We start from the raw sequence: 15,541 nt of genomic DNA on the forward strand, positions 1-15,541 counted from the left end.
AGAGTGCAGCTTGGCTTTGTGTCATATGCATACTTTAAACTGCACGAAGCCTTGATGACTTGCCTCAGGATTAATCCACTACTACTGAGAGATAGGATTTGAGGTCTTGCACAAAACGGAGAGGGGACAACTGTCAGCTTCCTGCTGTTTCATTTCGTGATACCTGAAGAGCTAGCAGATTTTAGTTTATTTTATCATGAATGAACAGGATTATGAGGAAGGTGGGCCACGCGTGGGTGAGTCTTTTTATTTTATTTTTTAAAATAAAAGTGTTTGATATTTGACAGTTGATACTCTTTTAGTTGGGAGTAAACTGAGGGTACTTCAAAGGATTAAGAGTTTTTACAGACTATTTTCATTAAAAGTATACGGTACTTGGTTTTAATATCAACATGTTTCTTAAATTACTAAATTTTTAATTTTAATTACTATGTTGACAAGATGGTTGAGTGGTGCAGTATCAGAATCCTCCATTATGTAAAAGGCTTAGAGAGAGGCAGTTTAAGTATTCCTAATTCTGCTTTTCAGTATAATTTAAGTAAACAATGCCAGTCACTGATAAAAACAGTGCAAGATACAATTTAATGTATTTTTTATATATTATATAAGCATTAGATTATATGGAAATGTCTTTGTAAAGTAATTTAACTTTAACTTGAATAACTTGCATTGGATTGGAGAAACCTGTCAACTCTAGTGTTCATAAATAAACAGCTATACATACATACAACTATACATTTTCTGAAGAAAATCTTTTTACTAGTTTTTGTTTTGTTTTGTTTGTTTTACATTTTGAAATTTAAACCTGGTAATTGCCATTTTGAATTCTGGCTTGTTGTACAAATTAATTCAATATATAATTAAATGCAAAAAATAGTTTAGGTTAGGACACAAACTTAACTTTGAATTTCATTGCTGGGCTAAGCCTGCCTATAATTTGCTCTATTGTGCCTAGACACTCAAAGGTATCAGGCATCTAACATCATAAAAATGTCTTTGGGATCTGAAATATCTAGTCACGATGAAGTGAGATAGGAGTAGTTTCTGTCAAAACTTTAAAATTCCTTTTGTCAGCTTATATTTCAAACTGCATTTAGTTTTTAAATGTTTCTTTATTTTTACAGTGTTTAAACAATAAAAATACTGGGGAAGGGGGGAGAGGAAACACCATCTTGTACATCTGATGTACAGTTTCCTGTAAATGTGTTTTGGGTTTTAAAAGCTGATAATGCAGGACCAGGATTTATTCTGTTTGTAGCCAGGACTGCTAAAAAGGCAAAGCCTTGTAACATTAAAAAGAAAGTTATTACGTTTACAAGAAAGTCAGTTTTTAATTTAGAATTTGAAATGATGTAGGGGTCTGAATATTGGGAGGAAGGGGGTAACCAAACCTGTATATTAGTTCAGCATTAAGGCTGCATCATTCTATTTTTAATTATTTTTAATTTTTTTTAAAAAGGACATAGATAAGTTTGATCAGTTATAATAAATTCTTACTAAAACTTACTTAAAGCAATCCTGTATTTACAAAAATAGTGTTTCTGCATAAGCAATATGTATAGTAACAAAATGTTACATAAATACAGATTTTCACCAAACATAAAAATGTACTGCAAAAGATTGTAGTGAAGAACCTATGCTAACCATTTTGAGGGGCAAAATAGAGACATGTTTAAAACACAAAACAACAACAAAATAAACAGCAGAGCAGATTAAACCTTAGACTGTTCATGCAACTATACCCTCAGCTGAACGCTCTGAAATTCCAAATCTGATTTGTGCTGATGAGCTTATACCTTACATCCAAATTGTGTTTAGCAGCACTGTAAAACTGAAATAGAAATTTTGTTTTATTATTAAGGTAGCACCAAATGCCCCAAATAGGATTGAGTCCTCGTCATTGTGGGGCTGTATAAACACATACAATCTCTGCCTAGAAGGGCTTACAATCTAAAAGCACAAATGGGGGAAGGATAGTGGGTGGGATAAAATATGTAAGCAAATAAATCTGGTGAAGAACTGGCACAGCTTTGTTAAAAGTGTAGGTTTTTGTTTTTGTAGGCTGTTGTGGCCTCTGAGGGAGGTCATGCCTTCTCACAGTTTGGCCTGCTAGATTATTCTCCAAATGAAGAAAAAAGTGGGGGAGTTAGCAGTTCTCAGTAGGCCCTGGCCTTCAAGTGGGGTGGGGCTGTAAACAGTATGGGTTCTGACCCACAACTAGGCCAAGTGGTTGCATTTTATTTGCCCAGTCTTTAAGCAGGGTGGGCCAGCAAACAGACAAGGTTCTGGCCTGCAGTCAGAGCTGTAGCACCAGCCCAATCTATGGGGCTCAGGCAGGGGTGTCCAAGGAGTCTAGGCCTCCTTGCCTATGGAGGGGGAGTACTGCCACCCCAGGGGTGGGGTGGCAGGGGGGATGTGGGCCCACCTAACTACTGCATCCCAGCCCAGGACCCTAACAGTGGTGGAGTGGTCCACCACTGGATCAGTGGGGATCCGCCCACAACATGCTGACCTTGTACCAGGCCAGCTCTCAACCAGACTGTTGGTTGTTGGGCTGCTTCCTACTCTCCCGCTCGGGTGTACCTGCGTCCAGGGGTCATCCTCAGTCTCCTCGGGATATACTGCCAAGGGTAGCAGTAGCTGCTCCTCGGCATCGGGAGTGGCAGGGCTCTCTGGAAGCTCGCACAGGCCCTTGGGGTAGCTGCAGTTCTCCTCAGCATCCCACTCCAGCAGCAGGGAAGATGTGTCTGTCTCCCTCTGCAGCTCCCTCCCAACTGAGCTGCTGATCCAGCCTTTTATGCTTCCTCTTCCTGTCCTGTCCTGTCCCTCTGTTACCTGCAAAAAATCTAGGGCACATACCCTACCAAGGGTTCAAAATCTATACCCTACAAGAGCTCAAGGCGTGGCCTGGTCAATTTAGGTACCTGCCCTTTCCCACGGGGCTCAGGGCTCTACGGGTCTGCGGAACCTTTTCCCAGTGAGAGCCTTGCACAGCTGTGCTCTAAACATCTATTTATTAGCAACACACACAGAATACACATACCAAGCAAATCTCTTATGATCACCACTCCCAATATACAGACAAAATTCACCTGATAACCAGTCAGGATCCTCTCATCTGGGGGTTTCCAGTGATGCCTTTGGACGTCACAGTCATGGAGAGGGATCAGACTTCTAGCAGCTTGACGTTAAATTCCAGTCCAGCTACCTCCTTTAGCTTCACTAAACCTATCACATTATTCAGTACCCCTAGGTAACAAAATTTTTACCGGCACCTATGGTTTCTCCTCCCTGCTCAACTCTTTTTACATTTTATCTCTCATGCCCAAATTGTAAGTTATTTATTACCTTCTTTGTTTGTGCAGATGGTCTGATCTTATCTTATCTATTTGACCAGTTCTTGGGGTCTTTCTGTTTCCTCCCTAAAGTTCCCAGTGCCTGGGTGTCTCTACTTTACAACACTTGGTGTTATAACTTGTTAGGGGCATTCTTGAGGTGGGGACACCTTAGCAGCAGTGGAGCTTTTTTTCCTTAATTTTAGTTGTGAACTCCCTGAGTTTCACCCAAGGCTGGTTTAGTATAAGGTGAGTTAAATCTCAGGCCTACACCTCTGCTTCTGGCATGTCCTCCTGGCTCCGCCCAACAGGTGGCTTAGGGCGTTCCCTCTGTGGGAGGCCACACTTCCTTGCTACAGTTTTGTTTTGTCTTTTAATGACTGGGGCTTGGGGAAAGGAGTAGGAAAAGGAAAGAAGAGGAAAAGAAATAGTCACAGCTTGTCACCTTCCTCACCATGAACATTAGGCTGGGTTTTGAAAGGAGTCTGAAGGATAACATAGTGGCTATTTGGATTTTGTCAGAGAATTTTCCTCACCAGTAGCACAGGAGAAAGCACAGAGATGTTTTTGGGAGAAGCTGATTGGTGAGTATTCAGGACTGGGAATGCTGGCAGAGTGAAAGCATAATTCATCCCAATAGGTCAGCTAGGTACAGTGTAGCTAAATTAGGAAGGGTCTTAAAGACAAGAAGCTTTTATTTAATGAAGAGGTGAACGGGGAGCTAGTGTAGCGACATACAATGGGGGATGATGTGGCCAGAGTGATGAGCCACGAGTGTTATTTTTGCAGCATCAGCGGCACTCTTAATAGATTTGAGTGGAGCAAGGTAGCAGTACTTTAAGGCCAGAAAAGAGGAGGTTGAAGTACTTAAGATATGAAATGCTAAAGGCTTGGATGAGAGTTTTGACTAGTGACAAAGAGGAAAGGCTGGATTTTAGAGATGATGTAATTAAAAAAAAAAAAAAAAAAAAGAAGAGTGGAGGTGGGGCGGCAAGTACCGAGATTTAGAAATGGCTTGAATCATAGAATCATTTCATATCAGGGTTGGAAGGGACCTCAGGAGGTCATCTAGTCCAACCCCCTGCTCAAAGCAGGACCAATTCCCAACTAAATCATCTCAGCCAGGGCTTTGTCAAGCTGGGCCTTAAAAACCTCCAAGGAAGGAGATTCCACCACCTCCCTAGGTAACGCTTGAATATGATACAGTTGAGTGCAAAGTCAAAGATGACACCACAGTGACTGTAAAGATGTGCAGGTGTCTGGTGTCCATGGTGATGGAGAAAGGGAAAGACTTGGGGTGTGTTGAAGGGAAGATCAAGAACTTAGTTTTCATCATGTTCTGTTTAAGAAGACAACTGGGAAACCTATAAAGAGATGTTGAAAGACAGGCTGATATATTAGGGCTTTTTACACTTACCAGGGGATCTACGCGCGGCAATTGATGCATCTGTCTAAGACCCGCTAAATTGATCGCCACTTGCTCTCCCGTTGACTTCTCACCAGATCGAGAAGAGTAGGGTGAGTTGATGGGAGAGCATCTCCTATCGCCATTGTGTAGTGTGGACCCAGCAGTAAGTAGATCTAAGCTACGTCGATTTAAGCTATGCTATTCATATAACTTAAATTGCATAGCTTAGATGGAATTTTCCCTGTAGTGTAGACAAGGCCTTAGATAGGATGAAGGGAGATAAATTTGCAAAAAGAACAGGAGTACTTGTGGCACCTTAGAGACTAACAAATTTATTAGAGCAGAAGCTTTCGTGGACTACAGCCCACTTCTTCGGATGCATATAGAGTGGAATAAATATTGAGGAGATATATATACACACATACAGAGAGCATAAACAGATGGGAGTTGTCTTACCAACTCTGAGAGGCCAATTAAGTAAGAGAAAAAAAACTTTTGAAGTGATAATCAAGATAGCCCAGTACAAACAGTTTGATAAGAAGTTTGAGAATACTTACAAGGGGAGATAGATTCAATGTTTGTAATGGCTCAGCCATTCCCAGTCCTTATTCAATCCTGAGTTGATTGTGTCTAGTTTGCATATCAATTCCAGCTCAGCAGTCTCTCGTTGGAGTCTGTTTTTGAAGTTTTTCTGTTGTAAGATAGCCACCTGCAGGTCTGACATAGAATGACCAGACAGGTTAAAGTGTTCTCCCACTGGTTTTTGAGTATTATGATTCCTGATGTCAGATTTGTGTCCATTAATTCTTTTGCGTAGAGACTGTCCGGTTTGGCCAATGTACATGGCAGAGGGGCATTGCTGGCACATGATGGCATATATCACATTGGTAGATATGCAGGTGAACGAGCCCTTGATGGTATGGCCTGTCACAGTTCATTAAAACTATATCTGTATTTCTTTTCTTTGGTCCCCCAAGGGCATCCGCTTAAAGTTTTCCGCTCCCAGCCATCCTCTCTCTTGGGCAGAGACCCACATCTCTCGCCCTCCTGACCCGGGTGTTTTAATGCTGTCTACACTATGATTAAGAATATGATTTTGTCATGGAGGTCATGGATTCCGTGACTTCAATGGACCTCCGTGACTTCTTTGGCTTCAGCCCCCACCAGAGCAGTGTGGGTGGAACCACAGGCACCAACTTTCCTTGGCGCCAGTGGGTGCTCGTGCTCCCCTGCCCCTGCCCCGACTTTGCCCCCTCCCTGCCCCTATTAGACCCCTCCCCAAATCCTCACCCTGGCCCCGCCTCTTCCCTGAGCATGCCGCGTTCCTCCTCCTCCCCCTCCCTCCTACCGCTTGCCGCACGAAACAGCTGTTTCGCAGTGCAAGCCCTGGGAGGGAGCGGGAGAAGCAGGACTCAGCGGCGCACTCAGGGGAGGAGGCGGCAGAGCAGAGGTGAGCTGGGCCAGGGAGCTGCCGGTGGGTGCAGAACACCCACCAATTTTTCCCTGTGGGTGCTCCAGGGCTGGAGCACCCATGGAGTCGGAGCCTATGGGTGGAGCAGCTGTGTGGCCCTAGCGCAGGAGCAATGGCTGGGGCTGAGTCCAGTGCTGGAGCAGCAGCCCCACCACAGGAGCACTGTTTTAATGCTCAGTTATGGTTCTTACAACTGTTTTTACATATATCTGGGGCTCAAAATATGGCTCTGATCTGATCCCAAACTAATATCATATTTGATCCCAGTTAGTGTCTAGCACCCACTCTTTCTTTGGGGAAGCCATATTTTAAAAGTTGGATTGGCAGTGTATCTTGAGCCTTGGTGACACACCTGTAAATGTCATTTGTGCATGTTCAGCAGTACTGGGACTCTGTTGCAAGCTAGAATATTTGCAGGTAGACTGATGTCAGAATAACTAGGTGGTTCAAGTTGGCATGCTGTGGCCATCAAACCTCATTCATATCCATGTACTGTGAATTCAAGTCCAGCTCTGGACAGCTTTCAGAGAATGTGTATTGTGCTCATTAATTACTCTCCACCTGCATTCTGCATCAGCTGAGGGGCTGCAAAGTGGGTCTTTTTGGAAGTTTGCCCTGAGAGCAAAAAAGTTTCTGGTTTAGGAGCTGGTATTTCAATATGCTCTAAAATCCACATGAATGCTCAGATTGATTAGAAAACTACTATGCCTCATCAGGGTCAGAGGTAGTTAGCTGTGCAAGTTTGTGGGCATTTGGTCCAGGGATCCCTCAGATAATGTTTCCCCAATAAGGAGTTGCTTTAAATATTCAAATTGCTCTAAAACCCATCTACAGAGGGAGGCTGACTTGAACATTGGTATGCCACCATAGGGGCAGAATTGGAGTTTGGGAGAGACATGGTGAGCTGGGCTTACTCAAACAAAATGCATTTCAGTACAGCTAAATGCAAGATTATACTGCTAGGAAAAAAGAATGTAGGCCATGCCTACAGAATGGGAACTGTATACTGCAAAGCAGTGAATCTGGAAAGGAATTAGGGGCCATAGTGGCCGAGCAACTGAACATGAGTTCCCCATGTGATGCTGTGGCAAAAACTGAGCAGTTCTGGGGTTGTTTGGTCAAGGGTTTTCCCAAAGCCCCTCTAAAATGTATGCTTAAACAATTTCAGATTCTTACAAGAGTTCTGATGTTGAGCTGTGGAAAAATCTATCTTGGACTGCCTCTGGGATAAGCTATAGAACTACACCAAGGATATATTTAGAAATATTTTAAGTTATTGCCTGCTAAAAGCTTTAACTTCTCTATTTTGACCTCTGTGAGGGCTACTGTTTTCTCAGAAACTCTTTGGTGAGTGACACACCAAATAATGTCCTCACATGATGGCTTAGAGGAATGAGTACTTCCCCTTGAACACAAGGGCCACCCATTTAAAGCCTAACCTCTGGAGTTTATAACCTGTTTACATTAGAGTTTTACTCTACCTTTTCCTTGGTGTTTCAGGCCATAATGGAAGCGTGGGTGGTGTTTGAAACTTTGAGCAAGTTCAGCAATCCCAGTGCCATCTACCCATCTACAAGTACCAACTTCAGACAGTTTGGATGGGCTGTATTGTGGCTGGGATGATTGGTTTGATGCTCAGATATGGGAGGATTAGTTGCCACACTGAAAATGGTAGCAGAGAGGCCAGTGTAAGAGTCCCAGCCTGGATAAATCAGTATTCTGCTGAAATAGGCTCACTGAAGTCTTTCTGGGCAGCACTAGGCATGATGGACTGGGCCTGTGCTCGGCACTGGGAAGAGGTATGTTTAGTACATGGTACAAACAAACAGTGCTGAAACTGGTTTGGGGAGCTGAGAATAGGCATGTTCAGTGTTTAGAATAGTGAGATTAGGGTGAGAAGTTGAGAATGGGCATGCTTGGTGCATGGAATCAAGGCCGGCGCTTCCACTAGGCAACCCTAGGCGGTTGCCTAGGGCGAAAGGATTTGAGGGGCCGCATTTTGCCGCCCTCGGCGGAAATTGGGTGGCGGGTCCTTCACTCACTCCAGGACCCGCTGCCGAAGTGCCCCGAAGATGCGGAGTGGAAGGACCCCCGCCGCCGAATGCTCAGAGGAGGAATGTTGCTGCCTAGGGCGGCAAAAACCCTGGCGCCGCTCCTGCATGGAATGGGCACAGAGTGTTGAGATGGGTGGTGAGGAACTGAGGGAAGGTCTACACTTAAAATGCTGTAAGCCAATGGAAGAGAGCTTCTCCTGTCGGCTTAGTTAATCCACCTCTGTGAGAGGCAGTAGCTATGTTGGCGGGAGAAGCTCTCCTGCTGACATGGTGCTGTCTACACCAGTGATTAGGTTGGTATACCTAACTCGCCCTGAGCGACGTAGTTATACCGAAGTAATTCCGTAGTGTAGACCAGGGCTTAGAATCGTGTGTTTGGCCCATGGCACTATACCCAAGCACTGATATGGAAGAAGAGGGATGAGAACATTCATTGAGATGAATGTTGTAGTTCACATGTCTCAGAGCTATTGATTCAGGCTTCATTCATCTCCATGTTCTCATTCAGCTGGGAACATCTCATTGAAATTGAATGGGCCACTTCACACCTCTATAGTCTTCCCATGCTGCAGAGAGGGTTGTGCAAAACCCTTCCTATTCTACTTTGGTGGGTAATGTAGAGGAGGAGTCTGTGGCTCAATTTCCCTTCCCGCCCCTCCGTTGCTTCCAACTGTTAAATGTGCTCCTCACAGCCCATCGGCTCCACCTTCCGCCTTCCCTATAGCACCTTGAATACTTCTAGGGACACACAGGGTATGTCTACACTGCAGGATTACTCCGAATTTACAGAATTCAATTTTTGGCAACCGACTGTATAAAGTCGAGTGCATGCGGCCACACTAAACACATTAATTCGGCGGTGTGCATCCATGTACCGAGGCTAGCGTCGACTTCCGGAGCATTGCACTGTGGGTAGCTATCCCATAGTTCCCGCAGTCTCCCCCGCCCATTGGAATTCTGGGTTGAGATCCCAATGCCTGATGGGGCAAAAAACATTGTCGCTGGTGGTTCTGGATACAGCCTCACCCCTCCCTCCATGAAAGCAATGGCAGACAACCGTTTCGCACCTTTTTTCCTGGGTGAACTGTGCAGACACCATACCATAGCATGGAGCCCGCTCAGCTCAAGACACCAGTCATGAACATTGTAAACACCTCGCGCATTATCATGCAGTTTATGCTGAACCAGGACCTGAAAAACCAGGGGAGGAGGAGGCTGCGACTGCAATGCGGCGACAAGAGTGATGAGGACATGTACATGGACACAGAATTCTCTCAAACCGCGGGCCCCAGCGCTTTGGAGATCATGTTGTTAATGGGGCAGGTTCTAGCCGTGGAATGCCAATCTTGGGCCCAGGAAACAAGCACAGCCTGGTGGCACCGCATAGTGTTGCAGGTGTGGGACGATTCCCAATGGCTGCGAAACTTTCGCATACGAAAGGGGACTTCCATGGAACTTTGTGACTTGCTTTCCCCTGCCCTGAAGCGCCAGAATACCAAGATGAGAGCATCCCTCACAGTTGAGAAGCGAGTGGCAATAGCCCTGTGGAAGCTTGCAATGCCAGACAGCTGCCGGTCAGTTGGGAATCAATTTGGAGTGGGCAAATCTACTGTGGGGGCTGCTGTGATGCAAGTAGCCAAAGCAATCACTGAGCTGCTGCTACCAAAGGTAGTGACTCTGGGAAATGTGCAGGTCATAGTGGATGGCTTTGCTGCAATGGGATTCCCTAACTGTGGTGGGGCGATAGGTGGAACCCATATCCCTATCTTGGCACCGGAGCACCAGGGCAGCCAGTACATAAACCTCAAGGGGTACTTTTCAGTGGTGCTGCAAGCACTGGTGGATCACAAGGGACGTTTCACCAACATCAACGTGGGCTGGCCGGGAAGGGGTCATGACGCTTGCGTCTTCAGGGACACTAATCTGTTTAAATGGCTGCAGCAAGGGATTTACTTCCCAGACCAGAAAATAACCATTGAGGATGTTGACATGCCAATAGTTATCCTTGGGGACCCAGCCTATCCCTTAATGCCATGGCTCATGAAGCCATACACAGGCAGACTGGACAGTAGTCAGGAGCTGTTCAACTACAGGCTGAGCAAGTGCAGAATGGAGGTAGAAAGTGCATTTGGACGTTTAAAGGGTCGCTGGCGCACGTTACTGACTCGCTCAGACCTCATCCAAACCAATATTCCCATTGTTATTGCTGCCTGCTGTGTGCTCCACAATCTCTGAGAGAGTAAGGGGGAGACCTTTATGGCGGGGTGGGAGGCTGAGGCAAATCGACTGGCTGCTGATTATGTGCAGCCAGACACCAGGGTGATTAGAAGAGCGCACCAGGAACCGCTGCGCATCAGAGAAGCTTTGAAAACTAGTTTGTTTCTCCTTGATGAATACCCACCCCCTTGATTGACTCATTCTCTGTAAGCAACCCACCCTCCCCCTTCAATCACAGCTTGCTTTCAAAGGAAATAAAGCCACTTTATTCTTTATTAATTGATTATAAAAAGAGGGAGAGAACTGACAAGGTAGCCCGGGTGGGGTTTGGGAGGAGGATAGGAGGGAAGGAAAAGGCCACTAAAAAAGTTTAAAATAATGACAGCCTTTTGCTTGGGCCGTTCACTGGGGTGGAGTGGGAGGGTGCACGGAGCCTCCCCCCTGCGTTCTTACATGTCTGGATGAGGAGGCTATGGAACATGGTGAGGGTGGTTATACAGGGGCTGTAGGGGCACTCTGTGATCCTGCTGCTGTTCCTGACGCTCCACCAGACGCCGGACCATGTCCGTTTGCTCACGCAGCAACCCCAGCATTGCATCCTGCCTCCTCTGATCTTCCTGCCGCCACCTCTCATCTCGAGCGTCCCTCTTGTCCTCACGTTGGTCCCTTCTGTCCTCACATTGGTCTCTCCTGTCCTCACGTTCACTGGCATCTTTCCTGTACTTCGATACCGCATCATAGAATATCAGGGTTGGAAGGGACCTCAGGAGGTCATCTAGTCCAACCCCATGCTCAAAGCAGGACCAATTCCCAACTAAATCATACCAGCCAGGGCTTTGTCAAGCCTGACCTTAAAAATCTCTAAGGAAGGAGATTCCACCACCTCCCTAGGTAACCCATTCCAGTGCTTCACCACCCTCCTAGTGAAAATGTTTTCCCTAATATCCAACCTAAACCGCCCCCACTGCAGCTTGAGACCATTACTCCTTGTTCTGTCATCAGGTACCACTGAGAACAGTCTAGATCCATCCTCTTTGGAACCCCCTTTCAGGTAGTTGAAAGCAGCTATCAAATCCCCCCTCATTCTTCTCTTCTGCAGACTAAACTATCCCAGTTGCCTCAGCCTCTCCTCATAAGTCATGTGCTCCAGCCCCCTAATCAGTTTTGTTGCCCTCTGCTGGACTCTTTCCAATTTTTCCACATCCTTCTTGTAGTGTGGGGCCCAAAACTGGACACAGTACTCCAGATGAGGCCTCACCAATGTTGAATAGAGGGGAATGATCACGTCCCTCAATCTGCTGGCAATGCTCCTACTTATACAGCCCAAAATGCTGTTAGCCTTCTTGGCAACAAGGGCACACTGTTGACTCATATCCAGCTTCTCGTCCACGGTAACCCCTAGGTCCTTTTCTGCAGAACTGCTTCCTAGCCATTCAGTCTCTAGTCTGTAGCAGTGCATGGGATTCTTCTGTCCTAAGTGCAGGACTCTGCACTTGTCCTTGTTGAACCTCATCAGGTTTTTTTTTTTTGGCCCGATCCTTTAATTTGTCTAGGTCCCTCTGTATCCTATCCCTACCCTCCAGCGTATCTACCACTCCTCCCAGTTTAGTGTCATCTGCAAACTTGCTGAGAGTGCAGTCCACGCCATCCTCCAGATCATTAATTAAGATATTGAACAAAACCGGCCCCAGGACCGACCCCTGGGGCACTCCACTTAAAACCGGCTGCCAACTAGACATGGAGCCGTTGATCACTACCTGATGAGCCCGACGATCTAGCCAGCTTTCTATCCACGTTATAGTCCATTCATCCAGCCCATACTTCTTTAACTTCCTTCCACTCATTCTGATGAGCTCTTTCATTGCGGGTCGATTCCATGATTTCAAAGAACATTTCATCTCATGTCCTTTTTTTTCGCCGCCTTAACTGAGATAGCCTTCGGGACGGAGGAGGGAGGCTTGAAAAATTTGCAGCTGCGGGAGGGAGGGAAAAAAGGGAGAGAAGTATTTAAAAAGATACATTTTACAGAACAATGCTTATACTCTTTCACTATTCACATTACATAGCACATGTGATTTCAGTACAAGGTTGCATTTTGCATCTTAATATTGAGTGCCTGCGGCTTTGGTGTTAGAGATCACAGATGCAGGTCCGGGCAACAGAATTCAGCTTGCATGCGGCCATGATAAGCCATCATTTTTCGGCTTCTGCAGCCTTCAGAAAAGCAGCGCCCTCCTTTCCCACATACCAAGCAAAGCCCGTTGAGTGCTGCAGTTTTCCTGTTAACGTGCAGCAGCAGAAACCAAACTATCCTCCCCACTCCATCCAATTCTCTGGGATGATCGCTTAACCCCTCCCCCCACCATGTGGCTGGTATCAGGGGAGATCCCTGCTAGCCAAACGTGAAAAACTTAGCACCAATCCCTCTCCCCCCTGCTTGGCTAACTGTAGGGAAAGATTTCTGTTCAGCCACAGGCAAACAGTCCAGTAGGAATGGCCACCTCTGTCCCCTTAATTAAATTCCCGTATTTCAACCAGGTTATCATGAATGATATCACTCTCCTGAGGATAACACAGCGAGATAAAGAACGGATGTTGCTTGAATGCCAGCAAACACCAGGACCATACGCTGCCAGGCTTTGTCATGCAATGATACCAGATTACTTGCTACTAGCATGGCGTGGTCAAGTGTCCTACCATGGAGGACGGAATAAGGCTGCCCTGCCCAGAAATCTTCTGCAAAGGCTTTTGGAGTACTTCCAGGAGAGCTTCATGGAGATGTCCCTGGAGGATTTCCGCTCCATCCCCAGACATGTTAAACTTTTCTAGTAGCTGTACTGGCCACGAATGCATTCCAAGCCCTCAGGGCAAATTAATCATTAAAAAAAGCTTGCTTTTAAACCATGTTTTATATTTACAAAAGGTACACTCACCAGAGGTCCCTTCCATGGCTTCATGGTCTGAGATAATGCCCTGGGAGGGTTGGGAGGGTACTTCAATCAGGCTGAGAAAAAGATCCTGGCAGTTGGGGAGAACGGAGTGCTGTGTGCTCTCTGCAAGCTCGTCGTCGTCCTCTTCTTCCCCATCCGCAGAATCCTCAGGCATGGCTGAGATTATCCCTTCCTCGGAATCCACGGTCAGGAGTGGGGTAGTGGTGGCAGCCCTCCCTAGAATTGCATGCAGCTCAGCGTAGAAGCCACATGTCTGTGGCTCTGCCCCAGACCTTCCGTTTGCTTCTTTGGTTTTCTGGTAGGCTTGTCTGAGCTCCTTAACTTTCACGCGGCACTGTAGTGAGTCCCTATTGTGGCCTCTCTCCATCATGCCCTTGGAGATTTTTTTCAAATGTTTTGGCATTTCGTCTTTTTGGAATGTAGTTCTGCTAGCACGGAATCCTTTCCCCATATAGCAATCAGATCCAGTATCTCCCGTACAGTCCATACTGGTGCTCTTTTTCGATTCTCGGACTGCATGGTTACCTGTGCTGATGAGCTCTGCGTGGTCACCTGTGCTCTCCACACTGGGCAAACGGGAAATGAAATTCAAAAGTTCACGGGGCTTTTCCTGTCTACCTGGCCGGTGCATCTGAGTGCAGATTGCTGTCCAGAGCGGTCACAATGGTGCACTGTGGGATAGCTCCCGGAGGCCAATAACGTCGAATTGCAGCCACACTAACCCTAATTTGAAATGGCAATATCGATTTCGGCACTACTCCCCTCATCGGGGAGGAGTACAGAAATCGATTTTAAGAGCCCTTTATGTCAAAGTAAATGGCTTCGTTGTGTGGACGGGTGCAGGGTTAATTCGATTTAACGCTGCTAAATTCGAACTAACCTCATAGTGTAGACCAGGCCACAGAGGCCAAGAGGAGGGCAGAGCTGGTAGCTGAGAGCCCGTGAGCCTTCTCAAGAAGGCCCTTCATTTTCCCCTGAAACTCAGCCCTAAACTGGTGCCTCTAAATATCGTGGCTCGGCTTCACAACCATCACTTCCGCAAAACAAAAGGAATATTCACCCCTAAAACATTGTTTATGCAGAGCTAAGGATAACTGATATTGCCAGAATGTGAAATGCATCTCTGAGAAACAGGAAATAAGGTAAAACAAACTTAAACCTCTGAAAACTGGGAGACAAAGAATGAAGGCAATGTATCTCACACTATGCTCCCACAAAACTTTCTGCCTCCTTTGGGCATTGCCGTGAGTCTGCATGAGCGATCATAGGATTGTACCCTTCCTCAGCACTGTGAAAAATGCACTGGAATAGTGTGGGAGAAAATTCTTAGGCCTTGTCTTCTCTAGAATAAAGGTCAAATTTAGGTCAGGCTCAGTGAACACAACCTAGTCAGGCACCACATACACTCACCCACTTTGTGTACTCTAGACAAATCAACAAAGCCTTACCGGATGTTAACATATATTCACCCTCTGGGACATCATCTTCAGTGAGTCCTGACTGAATCTTTGGTACACTGTGATGGGAGCCACCAGGCTACTAAAATTCCCCAGGGCAATAATGCAGCACAGAAGGCATGGTACTGCTTGAATGACAGTGCAGGTGTGGGATTCTGTGCACACTGAGAATATGCAATAGTGTTAGAAATAGGGGCAAGGAGGAGCGTCACCCATCTCCTTGACATATCTAGTGAATGTCAGCCTCTGGAGAGGACAGTGGGCAGCCATACTAGCAGCCTTAAAAATTCTACAGACATTTACAAAAAATGTTTGCATTTTCTAAGATTTTAGAGCCAAGAGAGGCCATTGTGATAACCTATGTGGACCTCCTGCATATCACAGCCCTGGTAAAAGGGGATCCTTTATTCCTCTACATTCAGCTGCATGTCTCCTCAAATGGCAATCTGAGCTGTGGCAACTTGCTGCAACTAATCCCTGGATCAATATAGCTAACTGTAATACAGGGAGGGTCAGTAGAAGTAGAAGAAATTTTTGCATACCCTTGTGTAGAATATAACACAGAAAATGGCAGGTTGTTAGGAGTAGGTAAAGTTTGGTTTACCAAAGTTAAGGTTGTGTGGTGTGGGAGATGTTAACTGTAACTCT

At 46.0% G+C, this 15,541-nt stretch overlaps 1 protein-coding gene across 4 annotated transcripts in view; it reads left to right on the top strand.

The window, feature by feature from the left end:
• The window catches only part of SLC12A7 (solute carrier family 12 member 7), a 354,616-nt gene that overhangs the window by 93,101 nt on the left and 245,974 nt on the right, over positions 1-15,541 (top strand). The window contains exon 1 of one of the 4 annotated variants that reach the window (XM_065584172.1): positions 66-236. The exons of the other annotated variants lie outside the window; for them this stretch is intronic. Within the exon in view, the coding sequence (XP_065440244.1) occupies positions 197-236 (40 nt within the window). The 5' untranslated portion in view covers positions 66-196. Of the gene's footprint in view, positions 1-65; positions 237-15,541 lie in introns of those variants that run through there. 4 annotated transcript variants of the gene reach the window in all.

This window comes from Chrysemys picta, chromosome 2 (genome assembly GCF_011386835.1).
Source record: "Chrysemys picta bellii isolate R12L10 chromosome 2, ASM1138683v2, whole genome shotgun sequence".
Classification (NCBI taxonomy): Eukaryota; Metazoa; Chordata; order Testudines; family Emydidae; genus Chrysemys; species Chrysemys picta.